Source organism: Athene cunicularia, assembly GCF_003259725.1.
Source record: "Athene cunicularia isolate RWA chromosome 4 unlocalized genomic scaffold, athCun1 chr4_part2, whole genome shotgun sequence".
NCBI classification, from domain to species: domain Eukaryota; kingdom Metazoa; phylum Chordata; class Aves; order Strigiformes; family Strigidae; genus Athene; species Athene cunicularia.
This window is the reverse complement of record NW_020799099.1, coordinates 8,941,022-8,959,004: the sequence shown is the minus strand read 5'-3', so window position 1 is coordinate 8,959,004 and position 17,983 is coordinate 8,941,022. Positions and strand designations below refer to the sequence as shown.

Below are 17,983 nucleotides of genomic sequence, written 5' to 3'. Positions count from 1 at the left end.
CTACGCTCCTTCCTCACCTTTTAGCCAGTGAGGCTCTTACCCTTCTCCTCTAGCTGATGGCTCTATGCCCTGACAGTGAGGGGAATGGGCAGCATTTCTTCAGCTGGTCTTTTGGAAAGTGCCAGAGTGTCCTCTGTCCTTTCCTGAATTCAACCTTTTTTAAGAGGGATCCTAAGTTCATTTTCTCTGTGAAAGAGCTTAATAGTTACCCAGTAAGAAGATTAACTCTAAAAAGTGTATTAAGAAGGCAAAGAGTATGAGAAAAACAAAGCAGAAGCAAGATCAAAGTAAATCCAAAGTAAGCATAAAACCATCCCTTCTGTAAGAATGGAGGAACCAACCTCACAGCACTTAATACAGGTAAATCCGAGTGTGTCTATGATTTTAATAAAACTGTATTTCTTGTTATTATCACTGGCTGTACTCACAACAGTGTGTCTTGGGATCCCTGCAAATACTGTCCCTTATCCTCAGTGCTGTCAGTCCTTCAAATCAGCTTTGCAATCTGTGAGAAAGCCACCGAGCTGAACGGGACATCTAACCAGGCTCGCAATCTGTGTAGCGAAGCAAAGCCCAGCAGCTCATTATACAGAGGTTTCAGTCAGGGGAAAGTTGAGAGTTCTTGTCTTCTCTCACTCCTCTTGCTCCCTTACTGTTCCTCTGTGCCTGGAGGAGGTCAATCGAACTGTCACCACCTCCATCATGCATTTGCCTTTGAAGTCCAGCATCTTCCCCAATTTCTCTGAAGGGCAGGAGAAAACAGGCCCTTGCAAATCTTGGGCAGGGCATTCTCCAGGAAGATTCTCTGACAGATCTTCAGCAAAACCGTAAGCATGCCCAGTGCTCCCTAGTACACTCCACTGTCGTGTCCTCAGCTAGATCCCAAGCAATATGAATACCTCTCTGCCCTGTTGAACCCCTAATTTTACTTAGGTGTCTTTCTGCTCAATAAGAACCTACTGAAACACAGATTAAAGGAGTATTCTGGCTATAATATTGCTACACTGTTAATTCCAGCATTCCTATTAGCATTAAAGGTTGCAGGGCTGAAAATTAAGGATGGAGGTAGGCAGGAAAGTTACTGAAAGTAAACAGAAGTTTGTTCAAAGCCTTTCTTCCTTTAAAACAGAGGCATGCAATACTCTCCTTTTTCTTTGCAAAAATAGTGATCGATGAAAGAGTTTAGGACCCAGTCCTGCTTCAAGCAACTGTTATAAATTGACTTCAACCTGTCACAGTTCTTGCACACACACAAATAAATAAAAATTGGAATAGCCTGTTCCTCCAGTGGACTCGTACCCCACTATATGGCCTCATTAACTGTCAAGCTTCCAGATGGGATACCAAAATAATGAAAGCCAGTCACTCCGCCATCAAAGCAAGAAAATCTGTTCTCTTTCCAGCTCCTGCTGTCGTAACATGATGGATTATTCCCTGGTCTAAATTCTGCTCCAGAAAGTTGTCGGCCATCACCACAGTTTCACAAACTTTATCAAGACTGGAGTTTCAGTCAATCAGTAACGAAAATTAAGATCTAAGGTGATTTCTCAGGCCAGCTTCGAAAGGCATACAGTACAAGGGTTCCATTGTGCAAAGTTCATCAGCAGGACACAGGCTAATTAACTAAGCCGCTTTTTGGAACTACTTAGTTTTCAAGCAATGGTTTTCACTACAAACAGTCAGGCATTATCTACATTGAAAGCTAAAAACTTCAGAGCGCGCTTCCAAACTGGATTGATTAACAGATTTCACTATTAGCACTACCAAAACATCTATTTTTACACACAATTCTACACAAAAAGTCTATTATCTGTATGTGTCCAGAGACATTTCAGCAGGAGGGGCAACTGAGACTATCTGCACTACTGAGATCTACAAAGACTGCTGCAACATTCAGACCCAGTTTTCTGCTAGTCTATCTAAAAGACCCCAATTATGAGTCACTGAAAACATAAAACATAGCAGTCTTCCCAATGAAAAAAAGCTATTTTACAACCCCACTTTCTCCCCAGGTGTGGCTGCATATATGAAAGGGAACAGTATTTTGCAGAACCAACCAACCAATACAGATCTATGCTACAACTCTGAACGATACTGACGTCAAGGCAAAACACATTGCTCCCCTTCTTTTTCCATGAAAATATATTTATGTTTTTATTATTTAAGTACTCTGAACTCACTTTTCTACATTGGTTCTGTTGCTGTGTCCCTTTAAGGCAGAGCTGCACTTACAGAAGATTGCAATCAGCCACCATTTGAAGGACTAGAGTCATTCTCAGTTGGCCAGCATTACTGCATTACCCAAATAATTTTCCAAAGTAACTCTCATTTGCATTCAGAATAACCATGGGACTAGAGAACGCTGAAAGACATGAAGAAAAATAAAAAAAAAAAAAGATTCTCCGAAAGAAACAGTCTTTGAGAATAACCCACTTTTTCAACCAAGACAAAGGTTTTTTGAAATTTGCACAGAGACCTTATTCAGACAACAGTTTTCTAAGAGTTGAAATAAACTCACTCTTACCCCTCAGACTCTTCAACTCTCAGAAAGGATGAGGACACACACAAAGACAGTCCACATGAGATACCACAAACATTACTCTTATCTAAGAAAACGGTCATATTCGTGGAGATTTGGCAATAAAGGCCAATTTTAACTTTGTTATTCATCTCCATTTTGGAGCTGTTCTTTCACAATTACCTGCTAGTACAGCTGCATTTCTGAAGCGTTGCAGTTGGACAGGGTGAGGTAGCATCTTCTATTCCACCAATTGCCACAACTGGGACATATTCCCCTGAATGCTCCTGATCTACCCCATGGCCCCCGTGAACGCATCCCCTGGAGTGCTGCAGGACCTCATCTCCTGTGCAGACCTTTGCTGTAACCCCTGAAGACCGTATTCTCAGCAGGAAGAGGATCCAAAACACATCAATATCTGGGTATTTTCCCTCCTTTATCATGGGTATCAACAAGATGCTGTATACGTGGTGTCACTTGCTTCAGGCCTTGAAAGAGTTTAACATGGTCTTTTCAAGGGCTGGTGCTTAAAAAGTGGAGGATCCAGTCATAGGACTTGGAAATACTCTACTCACCTCGTTCACCCTCCTCTTCTGCTTCAGTTATACAGTACCAAGTCTCTTTCCCCAACATCCAGCTCCATACACATCACCAAGTGAAGTCTGAACCTGAAGCTTACCTGATCTTTCTCAGGCTTGTCAGAGATGTCATTCAGACTGGTGGAAGTCAGGTTTCTGTGAGTCATGGCTGGGCTGCCTGTAAGAACAATGTCAACACCAATTAAAGCACTGGTTTCGATCCAGTCAGAAGAACACAGAGGCTCAGGCTACAGCAACACCTTTCCTTGCACAATGGAAGTTGACATGGGGAATTTAAGACCCTGACAGGCTGCGTTCTGTGACTATGTGGCACGTGGGATATTAAGATGCTAATGCTTCTTCATCTCTGACCCTCAGCATTCTCATGGCTCTTAGGACAGCAAAAGAGTCTAAGGACTTTCCATAATTCCTGCCTGTGGGAGAAAAAGCAAGCAAAGCAGCAACAAGCTGCTGACGCTGATGCTGCTGGGTCACCCAGGACCCAGTCACAAACCCAGCCCTCAACAAACCTGAGACCCTCATGGTCACTCTGACCTGCAGACCCCTTGTCTTAGCTCTCCTACATAGGTGGCATCTGCCCTAGGCTCCTCAGCATCCCAGGCTTTGGTACACAGCTCATACAGCAAGGGAGGTTGCAGCTCTTAGTCCTTCGAAACGGCCAATAATAAAAATCTACCTTTCTTCAAGTAAGCTCACGAACAACTCATGAACTCAACTAAGCTCATGAACCTTAAGCATTTTACTGATTAAAACAACTTGCGCACCAATTGATAGGCCAAAAGTCACCAACTCCTAACACCAAATACCCAAGAGAGATGAAGTAAAGCCCTGGGAAAATGAGCTGAAGCAGTTCACCTTCATTTATTTTTCAAAGACTGACTGCTTGTCTGTAAACCTGACACGTTGGCATTTGAGCACTGCAAAAGAGCTAGTAAGGGGCTGCTTGTTCCCTTATGGACTACTTATCCTACTTACTCTCATGTTCTCACAGACTAGCAAAACAGATGGAAATAGTTCTCAAGAACTTGGAAAAAAGCCCCATGATTTCAGAATTCAGTTCTACAATCTCACTAAAAGCATTTGTAGTTAAAACTGAAGAAACACAGAAATAATCATAATTGTGAAAGAAGAAAAATAATTTCTTTTTTTTTTTCAAAAAGTCTTATGGGATGGATAGACTTTCATAAATCAGAGGTCTGTATGCATTTTTTTAATTCTGAAATTTTCTCATCCCTTCTCACCCATGCTCACAGGAACCAGCTGCACTGTCACAGGAGCTGCTATCACAGAGTTTCTGACCATGAACATAAGTGGAAAGACAGAAAACACTCAAAAAGAAATGGCACTGAGGCATTTCCCAACTTAGGCTGTGTTTCAAGACAGTATTGATTAAACTTATGCTTCAATATTCATACCAAAATGAAAGTCCAAGTTTTCGGTGTTCATCAGCTTCCAGTGCAAACAAGCTCCATAATAAAACAGCATACCAAGAAAAAAAAAAAAATCAAAAATGGAGTGGGAAGAAAAAGATCTGGACTCCCAGAGCTGGGTTTTCTTTACAACACAGTCAATGTATACAGAGATAGACTTAAAGCTTTCTTTCTTATGAGCCACTTGGAATCACAATATACCTGTGTGTTACTGACACATCTAGGAACGTCAGCAAAAGTTTTTACAAATTTGTTTATTCATAGAGTGAAAAATGCCACTTGGAAGACTGGATTAAACTAATATATTAGTAACCATTCTCCTAAATAATTATTAGCAAGCCAGACTTAGAAATGTCTACAAATTTTGACTGAACTTTTCATATGAATCTGTAGGTAGGAGATAAACGTATAAACAAAACAAGAAAAAAGTGATGAACTCGCTCACATATGCTGTGTCTTGTTACATGGTGTAGACATTACTTCGTTCGTAACACCTTCTGTGATATGAATATTTAATAAATAGTTCGATTTGATAAAAAGCAAAGCTGGACAAAAAAGACCAAAATAAACTCAGGTTATCGTAATCCTGAAGCCCATTATTGAAACCTAAAGCTCCTTTTTCTTGTACGGTGCAATTAATTCTCTTTTAAATGTAGCACAGACCTGCAAATTCTGCAAATTGACAAGTGTATAGTGTACCCATAAACTACAATGATAGCGTCATGTTCGATGCAGAGATATACATGGCTGCTTTGCAAACCTGAGCCAGTAATACCAAATAAAGAATCAGGGAAGCACTTTCTTTAAAATGTGAAGCTTGTTCAACACTGGTAATTGGCGTCATGCAGCTCAGTGAGCCAAAGCAAAGTTTCTATGCGTTTCTATCCCCTGTGTGCTACCAAGTGAGAGAAATTAAACAAGAAAGCCTTTAGCAGAGTTAAACAGATCTGGAGAAATTCGAAGACCTGCAGAGATGGGAATACTGGTGGGCTGCTCTCAGAGTTGGGTATACCACACTGCCTACCACCATTCCATGGGTTTGGAAGACCTGCTGTTCTGCTGTGGAAGGTGAGACCTCTGAGTTCTGGCATGGCTAATGACTCCACTGAGAAGGACCCAAGTAAGGCTTCCAAAAAGCTCTGAGCAAGGGTAGAAAATACTAATGATTTTAATACTGTTTCAGTGCAATTTATTCAGAAGAGTTGCAAGGTAGCTGTAGAGAAAGGCATCTGGCTGAAGGCATCCCTTCATTTTCTGCAGACTGCTTTGGTGGTTTTATAAATTTCTAGGTCCAGTTCTGGAGTAAACAGACTAAAATCAGGGCCCACAGATTTCATAGTTGATATTTTTCCAGATTTTAGGAGTCCAAGGCTGAATTTTTCTTAGGAGATAATTACACTTCTTTCCAGAGGAAGCAGCTAATGACTTTATCACCTCTTGCTAGTAGCCTCTTTCTCCCAAAATAATCAACACAACCACATCAAACTCTCAGCAGCTCTTCTCAAGGTATCTCATATTTATTCCAGACCTGGACAGATCCACGTGCCAAAACATTTGTCTGCCTTTTCCAGTTTTACCCATTTATTTCATGAATACCACACCTCCCATACAAACATGACCTTGACTATACTCTAAAACCGCTACACCAGTGCCACCACTACAAGACTGAATACAGACAAGCACATGAAGCCTAGAAGTAAGTGACATCAGACAAAACCCTGTACAACACAAAGCACAAACTTCCAGGCAGAGGACTCTGAGAAAACTCCTTTTGTCAGAGTTAAGAGTGCTTTGGATGAGGAATGTCCCCTTCCACCCACAAACCCCTTGCTGGCAATTCAGCGCTGCTCTGGTATTTTCTCTAAAGAAGCTGCCTGTGTGATAGCACTACTACTTCAGTCAGTGGCACAGCTCCTACCAGGAAAGAGGAGCTGAGCCCACGAAGAAACTAAGCCTGCACATGCACTTGTTTCTGAGAGTTATACCCACAAAGAGCTGCAAGCACATTAGCTATAGCTCCAACTTTTTGGCACAACACACAGACCTTATTTACTCTCTTTTTCCATCATCAGACTGGCCTTGCATTAAGTGATCTGAGCACCAAAACTTTATAACACACTGTTATTTGGAGGTAAAAAGCATCTCACAACCCCAATTTAAATAGGGCTCTCACAGGCTAAGATAATTCGTATCTCCATCTCCTTGCAAGAAATTTTACCCTTAGTGCTGACAGGCAAAACCTCTTGAGCACGTAATATGACTATTCTCCCTTAAAGTTTGGTGTCTGTGTATATCATCTTTTGAAGATGCCTTACAAAGTCATCAAGTTCAGATTAGTCCCACTCAGTACTGACTTTGACTATCTCTAAAACACAGATTGGAAACCACCAGCTTTGCTGACCTAAGGAACTTGACAGTATCCCAGCCTGCATTTAGAAGTTTTCCCCAAATTTGCCTTGACTGCCAAGTAAAGCCACTAACAGTAAAACGCTGCTAAAAATGCAAGACCCAATACGTGCAGTGTTGACTCAAAAGCCATTTGGCTTTGTGGAAACCGTGATCTAGATCTGTACAGCCTAAATCCCTTCTGACTCAGGTTCCTAATGGTTGTGCACCTCTGAAGACCCAAATCCAGGAAGGACATGTCTAATACTATTTTATTTTTTTTATGTCTGTATAAAAAGCCTGCTCCTAAGAGCAACTATCTGCAACAGACTCACCAGTGACACAAGGTCATCTCTCAGTCTGAACCTAGCAATACTGCTTCTGAGAAAGACATAAGACAGGGGAAAAAAAACACCTCAAAAACTTGGGGGTCCTCATGTGAGCAGCTTCTTTGAATTGAGAAGAAATATGGGAGCAGAAGGAAGCAATAAACTTCTCAGCCCACAGGCTCTCATACTCCTGAACAAACCAGCCAAATAAGAAGTTTCTGCTGCTGAGACCTCAACCAAAGACTTGAGCACACAATGTTCACCCTTAAATGCAGTTTGCTAACTAAAGATAGTTTCCTGATTCAGGCCTAATTTACATTACTGTCTCTTGGCTGCACTCAGTCAAGTACTGGTGCAACAAGTAAGGCAGGCAGTCCAAACCCCTCCATGTTATTACCTCATTCTACTAATAGGCTCAAGTAGCTATCTTTCATGAGGAATATCCTGCAATTCAGATTGCTGTAGATTGCTATGGCCTATAAAGAACGTCTCTGTGCTATCAGTGCAATAAACCGTGCCTTCCAACGGGAACAGCATGCTCCTCTGTGATCAGCAAGGCTCCTGGTCAGTATTGTTTTACAAAGGATAATCAGAGAGAAGCAGGGCCTGAGAGAAGTCCAGCTCATCACTGAGAGAGAAAGTTGGGGGGGCCTGCTAGCTGTGTGACAAAGGGAGCCTATTTTTCTATTTCATTTATATGTAAATTAAAATATTTAAGCTTATTGCATTTATAATACTGCACTGGTGGCAAAATCCATGAAGCCCTTTTAACAGCTAAAGGATACTTCAACAGATGGAAAGAAATGTTACTAGATGGCTTAGGAGGGAGACCACTGCCTGAAGGGGAGTGCAGGCTGACCTACCTGTTTTATCCCAGACGAAGGAAAAAGCAAACCAGAGTGAAATAGAGCAGCGGGAGGGGATAGTGGGGGTAACATGGACAGCCAGAGCAGCAGCCATTCCACAAGGAACACATTTGCAGTCTTCCCACTGTTAAGGCAGCAGAAAGCATTAGGAGACGGGCTGGTGCGAGTTACCCGTTCCTCTTCCTCTAATGTCCCCCAACCCGCCCGCCCCTGCCCAGGACTTACTGAGCCATCCCACGCTGGGGCTGAGCTGCACTCGGATTTCATCATCCAACGTGCGGGTTGCTAGACAGGGCACGGAGCTCTCGAGTGGGCTGCGTGCTTGTACGGTGCAAGCAGGAGACAATAGCAGCAGCAAAGAGGAAGGAGAGAGCAAAGTTGAAAAGTCAAAGAAAAAAAAAGGCAAGAAAGAAATGCTCAAGCAATTGCACAAGCAAGCCAGGTAGGAGATAGAGTGTTTGAACAGTTGCAGTTACACACAAGTGCACCCTTCTGCATAGTCTGGTGACCAAAGTGGTCAGCCCCCTCATTTGGAGCATGATATCTTCCAGTGTTCAGTCAGCAGGTCTGGAGCCAGTTTGCCATCCCTGGTGTCTAAAATTCAAGTATCTTAGAAGTGGGTTTCAAGCAACTGAGTAAGGCAGCCCCAGTGCTGGCAGTGCTGAGCAGCCCCAAGCTGCAGTGTGGTCAGTAAGAACAGCAGACACACAGCGCTTTCAAAAAAAAAAAAAAAAAAAAAAAAAAAAAAAAAAAAAACATGTCCCTGTAGAAGCCAACTTTGAGCATCCTGACCATGTATGCACTCAGGCACACCGATTTGGGCTTGGAAATGCATACCTTAGTCTGCAGTGCTTCAAAGAACGCAAACAGCTGAATACATTGGTGGGGTTTTTCGAAGCATTCCTTGAAAAATATCTTGTTTCTGACAAACTTCTCTCCTCCTGTGCTGGTATTACTCAGCTGACACCATCATTCAACTCTCTAAAAGGACTGAGGATGCAGTTTGTATGAAAAACATTTAATTGAATAAAGTTTAAATCAAACGTAAAAACTTTCAGAGGAGAAAAGTTTCCATCTGTTGCTAGCTAGCCTTCTCTCAATGCATCAGCTGATGTGTTACAGGCAGCCTAACAGTTGTTTTAACTCAACTGTTTCCAAACTACACCATCAGCCCAGCAAAATTAACGTTCATGAGGTGTTTGGGCAGCACAGACACCATCTGCATGGTGACGGTAGCATGCCATTATTTACAGTGGTTAAACACTCATGCTTAAACACATCACAGTTTTTTACAGCCTCTGCCAGATTGGTTTTAGTATGATTGGACCACTTCAACACTTTGCCAAAGGCTCTCACAGGCATTAAATTATATAAATGCTGGCAGGCAGGAAGCTTTTAAACAAAAATGTCAAAAATGCATAGCAAATGTACCACCAAATCACTGCTAAACAGTGATTAGACAGTCCTCAGGGACCTGCATAAGGAACGGTGACCATGGCTCTCATTTTATACAGCCACAAACCCATGGCAGACCTGCATTACAACCCAAAGGCAAGGACTGCTGGAGAGCTGCTAGGGTACATATACGTTATTAATTGCAGGGCTTCATGTCAAGTGCTGTATCCTGTGCCAGGAAAGGACACAAAGAGCTCTTAGAAAGCCAGTCAACAAAACAAGACACACAAAAAAACCTGTCAAAAAAACCCTGCAGGAGTCCAATTGAAATGTAAAATCAAAATGTCCTTGTTGAACACTTCCTAGAGCTCATCCTTCCACCAATAGAAGAAATAAAAAGGGAGGTGTCTTTGTAAGGTAACTTTGAGTAATTACTTGATATATCTTTGTCTGCTCAGCTTTTTGATAATCATCTTTTTCCTGATGAATGGACAGACAGCAAAGGAGTGCTCTGATTTATCCTCCTCCATCCCATGTCACACAAAAAACTACCAACTTTTGCCCAATTTCTTTCCCAAGAGCAAAAGGATTTCTGAGAAAACATCCTCCCACAAGCATGATCCAAATATTAATCATGATGCAGCAATGAATAAAAGGCATGCAGTCCACACCTCTGCCACTCAAAACTTCCATGTTTCAGTCAATCTGATTGCTACTGAGCCTTATCTTCAGAAAGAGCAGTAAAATGAAAGGAGGTGGCAGAGCAAAAATACACTTATTTTCACTGGTGAAGTCTTAGCAACTTCTGCTTATTTACCTTTTTCCTGATTTATGCATAAAGAATATCTTAAGACACATGCAGAAGTATTAACTATGATTAAACATAAAACCAGAACAGGAGTTTATACAAGCTTATCATGAGGTTAAGAAAATTTTAAAGCCCCTACATCTTAGTTATTTAAGCACTCTGAAATCAGTGAGATACAGCACCTCAATATCTTTGAGAACCATGGCCCAGGGGATATTCCCAGATTTCAGATCTAACTCTTGAAGAAATCTGTCATTATTTAATTCGGGTTTTAAGACTAACTGTCCTAAAAAAAAAAAAAAAAAAAAAAAAAAGAATCCATGCTAATGACACTATGCTAAAGTATTTCCTAAATAAGTGTTTCTGAAAGTAATTTAATGTAATCAGGTACCTATCAAAATCAATTCAATCCAAATCGATTGTGACTGTCCAGAAAAAGTTGCATAATATTTTTTACACATAACCTACAGCAGAGTCTGGTTCAGCTTCAGTAACGATTGCTTCATTAACAGCTCTTAATGAACACACAGTAACTGTGACCATTAAACAAGCAGGGTGCTTTGTAATTTACATCAGTGCATTTTAGGGGTAATCTAGAGATGAGGAGTTCCCCCTTCTAACAGCAGCAGTAAATGTCAGTTAAGCAGAAAGCCAAGCTGCTTCTGAAATACACCAGCCTGTAAACCTCTTGTGCAGAGGTGAGAAGCAAGTACTGCACAGAGGGGCTGCTGTTCAGAGGGACCTGGCAGCAGCACGAATATCGGATGAAAGCTGGACTGACACTGTAGACACTGAAAGGAAATACCTACCTGGAAAGAAACTCTAGGGAAATTCATGAATGCTTGGGGCTGATGGCACTTTGCATTATTGCAATTAGCCATGTTGAGAGACAGCTGCACTCCTGTTAGTTTCATTAAAATTTTATCTGTCTAAAGGAAAAAATCTGCCATTAGAAGCAAATGAGAAGCACTCATTGAATTCCAGGGAGTGTGGTATAACTTGATCAAATACATTCTGGAGTTACTTTTTCATTAAAGTGTAAATAATAAATAACGGTAACAACTATTCATGAAGTATTTCCCTTTGTATGTAAGTCTCTCTCTCCTTAAGTCTCAAAGCCCTTCAAGTGTCACAGAAGATAAGGCATTATATATTCTCATAACACATAAACATCCCAGGTGGGAAAACAGAGGCAAAACAACATGAAAGGAGTAGCTGAAGGTCAGCCAGTGGGCTACACAGAGCCAGGAAAGAATTTCTTGAGAATCAGTCCAACTGAGACAGGAGCTGCATAGCCCCTTTGAACAAGAAACAGAAATGAATGAAAAACAAAATCACCTAGGATTCGAGTAAAGGATGCCTTTAGCCATGAAAAATAAGCAGGCCCTGGAGAAATAACTTAGATGACCGCCCTTTGTCAGCATCATCCTTCCCAGGATAAGCAGGCTATTATTTTCTCTTTAACCGGCCCTGAAAGTCAAGCTCCGTACAGCGAAGAGACCAGGCTTACTGTCCAAGGTATAGTTAAATAAACCACAGAGCATGATTTACCTTCAAACCCCTTAAGTAAGTTCTAATTTGTCTTTAACACCCTGAGATTTTGATGGCTCCTCAGGGAATGACTTCAACTGCAGAAAAGAACAATTTGACATTCATCAGCTGCTGAAAAAAAGGAGGTTGTTAACAAGCATGCGGTACAGGAAAAATAGATGCAATACAGAGGCAGAAGGTGGATGTACGCTGTGAACAGAGCCTGTGCTGTGTAAACAGAGCCTGTTTCATCTCCTTCACTTAAGATTCTTGTTGTGTCCAAAGGAGGCACTAATCACAGCAATGCCACACAGTCAGTCCTAAAGGTTTCTTTACATTTCTATGCCTTAGGAACTCACTGAGACAGGTACCTGGAATAAAACACTAAACTTTAAGACTTGTTCAACAATAACAGGGGAAAAAAGCGTATCATTGCCCAAACACAGAGGCACTCCCAATAGTCAGGAGTTTGTCTGCTCATCTCCTATGTGACAGGAGAGTGATTAGGTCTGACAGTGGCATCACAAGTGTACTGTGGGCCAGCCTGGAAACATCTCTCCAAGTCAGCATAACCCTCGGTGTCGCAGTGCCTACCTGCAGGAGAGGGGTTTGGGACTGGAGTCAAGCATTGAGGGCATCCCCTACACCTTGCACAAGGCAACTGAAGGAAGCAAGACACGTGCTAAAGACACATCTGTCATGTTTTGCCTCCCATACAGCATAGCTACAGTCCAGGATTTTTCTCCTCCAAGCAAACCTGTTCATCTTTTTAAAGGTCCAGAAAGAGGAGTAGTCAGGGAGGTCTTAACTGATAGACAATCACCACAAACATTTATGCATTTTACCTGCAACAGCCATTTCCTTCTTTTAACAGAAAGCAGATGCCTGTTATACAAACAGTGGGGAGGACACAATGGAAAGCCCCAGGGCATGTGCTAGAAAGAACATAATTTCTTAATCCCAAGTGAAAACAAACACAAATAACTGGGTGCCCAGTCCTGACATGACTAAGGCATCCTCTGGGGATCTGAAGTGCCTGGCTGATTTAAGGGCAAAACTGAGGCACCTACAGATTTTATGCCCAAGGTTAATGAGAAATGAGCAGGGGGGGCTTGAGGAGCAACAGTTTAGCCAGAGTTCCTGAACAACACCTCTCTTGAGTCTGGCCCTCCACAGGCACTCAAGGATATTTCCCAATTAGCAAGGTGTCTGCTCAAGGCTTGTGGGAATTTGCAGTCCAAGAGCAAAACTTGGTGATGGCCAGAAGAACCTTTCCTCTCACTGCAGTGTGCTCTGGAAGGGGCTCCCCCTCTCTTGGGCATGCATCAATGACCCCATCTGACCAAGCTGAGCTCCTTCCCCAGAACTGCAATTTCTCCATATCACAGTTCCTCTCTCTTCGCTCCACTGGACTTCTACAAGGATAGTCACTGAAAAGCTGCATGCCCAGGATATTCCCTTTATTTTACTCTGTTATTATGCCTTTGTGTTGTTCACTTAATCACTGCCTTAACAATGCACTCCTACACGACAAGATGCACTATCAAGAGCAATAAATATTTTTCACATGCACATACACACCTGTTGCAAAAGCAAACGATGATAAAAAGTAGGAAATATTAACAAAGTGTGATAATAAGTTAGGAAGAAATGTTAGGGTGAGTTTTAGAAGCAGAACACAGAAAGCTAAGAGGCCTTAAATGTAGCAAGAAAAAATAATTTATTCACTTGCTTATTTTCTGGGTATTTTAAAATGGCAATTTTTAGACAAATCTCCAGACTGCGACAAGAGACAGTTGACAGAACTCCAAGAGATGATAATAGGCTTAAAACTCCTCTTTTTTGATTACCACTAGTAAGATGACTGCAAATCTCAATGTATGGCTAAGTACCGAGTTGTTGCCAAGGCCTCTACAGCTGTCTGCATCCACGCACATACACACATTATTTATAGACACCACTATAAACATGGCACTATCTATTACGCTGTTTTTAGAGAGAGAGACATATTCACAACAATACACCACAAAACAAACTTGGAATAATAAAGCAAGATGGAAATCAGCTTTACCCACACTGGACAAGGATTGTATGGCAATAAAATGCAAGCTAGATGCTACTATCACATAATTTTTGATTAAGAGTGCCAACGACACCATCCATTACAGAAATAAAATGCGCATGAAAACTTTGTCTCTGCCCAAACATTTCAGATGATCGGCCTTTGAGGTTCAGGCATGGTTGGAGATTTTTGTAAATCTCTCTTTCCTATCATTGTTCCTACATCACCTCCTATAAGCCAGATGCAAGAGCATCCCCCTGCCCTTCCCTGCTGCCTGCCTGCTGCCTCCCCTCCTCTCCTACTCAGTCCAGTGAAGATGTGGTTAGAGCGATGTGCCACGGCCAAAGCAGCCTTCAGAGCCCACCACTGACATGTTATCAGCACGGGTCTCACTATGCTAATCATGGGTTAGAAAAGCATTGTCAAGGCAACGCAGTTAGTTTTTTGGCGGCCAAGTTTGGTGGGTTGCTTTAAACGGGAAGGCTATAGCCAGTTAGCCTCTGCATTACCATTATCGGGGTTGGTAAACATCCTACTTGCACTGGAGACGGTCTTTCCAATGTCAGCCAGAGAGCGCAGGTTGGATTTCTTGGTCTGGTGTCGGTGCTTCCTGAGCAGCGTGTAGGTGACTTTATCCTTCAGTTCCGATTTCAAAAGCCCCGTCTCGATCTGATTGTCAACGATCATTTCTGTCACATGCAAAGAAAGGGGTGAGAGAGAGAAGAGGACAGTTAATCACAAAGCACGAAACTCAGCTGCATCAATGGAGAGCAGGGGGAAGAGAGATGGATTATTTTCACCCTACTTTTTTGAAGGCTTCCCTTTCCATCTCAAAACCACCACCAGATTTCACCGTTTTTAATGGGACTCTCTTATAGACAATTATTTTGAAACGAAACATAAGCATTTCCATCCAGCAAAACCCATCAGACATGGACAGATATCTACTGCACCAAGACTCCCTTCTGTTATTTTCTTACATGCCACTGGAGCCTATTTTAAATCAACTGTGCCCAGGACAAGATTGGTCCTTTGTTCAGAAAGGGAATCTGCTCTGACCTCGTACATTTGTGAAGAAGCTGCAACTACAATGCAAGTTCCAGTATGCTCTCAAAAGCAACATGGTAGAATGTCTATCAGATTCAATGGGGCCTGAATTCACCTTGCAGGCCCCCAGTAAAACCTAATTTTATGACAGGAAAAAGTCCTGGAGATGAGTAACTAATTAAATCACTCTTGGAACTAAAGTAAAATGACAGCAACTACAAAAGGCAGAACTTGCTCCAATGGTCACAGGATGTACTATGTGGCTTTGCCTTAAACTGAATCACCAGGGAAAAAGTCTCCCAGCCCCCTGAAAAGACTGCCCACTTTCCATCAGTTCTCTCCTTTCTGCTCCCCTATCCCCGAGGAGAAAGAAAAGAAAGGTAGCCAGATTTATTAAGAATCTCTATTGTGCATTAAATCTCACATTAAGTTGTTCCCTTGATTACTTCAGTTAACATACTGTCCCCCAAGGGAAAGTGGCAGCTCTTATTTGTCTACCAGTAACTTTTATTTGTGCTAATAATACAAGTTATGGGAAAGGGGAGGCAGAACATGCATCACATTTGCTAACTCAGTGAGTCAGAAAGTCATCCTCTATACGCTGCCCGAGAATTAATGCCTCTTCAAACCACTAGGGAAAAAAGCCTAGTTCTTCCACCCAAACTCAGAAAAGGATGATTATATGCATGTAAGTACAGTTAGAAAAAACGTTTGGCAAAAGGTTTATTTTTGTAAAGTGCCATTTTTCTGTAAGCTTTTGTGGTTCATATTTTTTGCTAGTGGTTTTTGGAATACTTCCTCCAGAACAACTCATCTTTCCTCATCACATTTATCCTTCTCCATTTGGCAAGTATTTCTTCCCTTCCGTGTTTCTGATATAACACAAATCAACAAAGAGAGCTCTGAGTGTTTCTTTGCTGTGTGCCACTAGACACCAACCAAGTGATCATGATTAAATAGTTCTGAAAACCAAGTCTCCAGGCTTCCTGGACATCCCTACCTATCTGATTAAGGATCTGGACCAGCAAAAATACCCCACTCTGAGTCATGTTACAGCAACAGCAGCTATGGATTTGTAATTTAACCTCCCAGGAATTAGATTTAACTTTGGTGTTGAAGAAGGATATTGAAGGTGATATCTTGATGTGACTTCAAAAAGAAATTTAATGTTTGAGGGTTAAGTTTTGGACCACTGACATCAGCTGCCATCTTCTGAAGCACGTTCAGCTTCAGTATAAAGCTCAGAGGGTTTTGGTGGTTTGTTTTTTTTAAAGTTTGCAAAACTGTGCATTTGGATATACAGACACAAAAATAAAGAAAGAAAAACACCACCATAAGCATCTACAAAACTAAGCTCAAAACTTTGCAGATAACATCAGAGACAGCTTTTGGTATTCCAAGTCTTACGAATTAGTGCAACACTTATATTTGATAATTTAATGCCAGAACAATTTTGAGCCTGCTTCCTGAGATTGTAATTCAAAGCACTGAGTTTAGGGGGGGGGGGGTTATTTTACTTTGCTCTTCCTACACCTCTTCACACAAAGGCTTCGAAACTCAGGGCTTTGGTTAAATGTACCTCCACATGATGGCTTGCTTTTAAAATTTATTTTTGTATGTCTTCTCACACATCAACGGGAACATCGTATAGCTCTCAGCAATGTCACTAAGTGTCATCCCAGGCCACGGCTATTTTGACTGCAAAAAAATTGCCATCCCATTTATCAGAGTGAAGCACCAGATGGTACTGCGGCTGCTCTTCACTTGCCTTTGCTGGAAGGGAGCCCCCCCATCTTAAGCAGAGACCCACTGCTCTTCAGTGGCCCACCCTGCTACCTCATCAGAACGCTGCCTACATTCTGACCACACAGGCTAACATGCTGCACAAAGCGGTGCTTGCCAGGTATCTCTGGCCTGTTACATGTCATGTTTCTGGTAGTGAACAGAAATTGTCAGCATATGCTATTCGTTTCACCCACACGTAGCTATACCTTAGGGTATAACTTAGGGTATGTCATTCAGGATCCAAATGGTTCTAGATAATCACCAAAAAACAGTTTAAGGTAAGCACTAATTATTACTGAAGTAAATTCTTTTACTTTTATTCCTGAACTGAGAAGAACTCTTTTCATTTATCTGCTATCCTTCACCATATACTTTCTAGATTTCCCTGTTATTCATTGGAGGATTATCCCTTTATTTTTCTGGATTTACGGAAAAAGCAGTGCTTTTTCATTAATACCATCAGTGAAACCATCATCACGGTTAATAAAAATTTGGAGGGAAATGTTGAGGGGAAGAGCCAAGGCAGCTTTACTTACCCACCACCTGCGGGAGAGAAGATGCCTCCATATCCAGCATTATTGAGCCTTTCTCTATACACATCCTCAATTCAAACAAGCTGTGCAGGGACAAGGTGGCCACATGAGGTTTGCTCCATCTCTCCCCACCTTGTTCTACCTTCTCCTCGAACTTGATCCACCTACGAGAGGCCAGAGCAATGACAGCATGTTAAAGCTGTTCGCTTCTTGCAGACAAACATCTCTGGAAGAAGTGAGACAGCTGGACCATCACGGCATACCAACAAGTTCAAGCACACGCATTTTCCCACACGCCTCCGAGGGCCACAAATCCATGATCAAGTTGCAAAGGCTTAATGAATTGGTATGTGTCAGCTGAGTGGTGATAATGCTCTGTCGTCTTGTAAACTATTGCAAATGAGAGGTAAAACATGTTAACTTTAATAGCTTTCACCAAGACTTAAACTAACACTGTTTAGCTGATGTTTGCTCCAAGCCAAGAGTTCCACTGGCAGCTTCAGTGACTGAGCTGAGACACGGTCATCATTCCCTCCCCAGTTTGCACACCCAGTCCCTAACCTGACACTGCATCAAATCAACCACAACAACTCGCCCACCACTTCCCCAGAGCCACCAGAAAGTCCGATAACTACATTCACAAATCATCTCAGGTGAGAAGAGCTGAGCACCACAGCTCCACAAAAAGGATTGGGG

At 42.0% G+C, this 17,983-nt stretch overlaps 1 protein-coding gene across 11 annotated transcripts in view; it reads right to left on the bottom strand.

Annotated features, from left to right (window-relative positions):
• The window catches only part of SLC4A4 (solute carrier family 4 member 4), a 230,632-nt gene that overhangs the window by 69,256 nt on the left and 143,393 nt on the right, over positions 1-17,983 (bottom strand). For 6 of the 11 annotated variants that reach the window (XM_026847425.1, XM_026847427.1, XM_026847426.1 and 3 more), the window contains 4 exons: positions 17,291-17,451; positions 14,432-14,611; positions 8,353-8,448; positions 3,198-3,274 (listed from right to left, as the gene is read on the bottom strand). In XM_026847425.1, coding sequence (XP_026703226.1) covers positions 3,198-3,274; positions 8,353-8,448; positions 14,432-14,611; positions 17,291-17,451 — 514 coding nt within the window. The remainder of the gene's footprint in view (positions 1-3,197; positions 3,275-8,352; positions 8,449-14,431; positions 14,612-17,290; positions 17,452-17,983) is intronic. The other 5 variants (XM_026847429.1, XM_026847424.1, XM_026847430.1 and 2 more) reach the window with 3 other exon arrangements.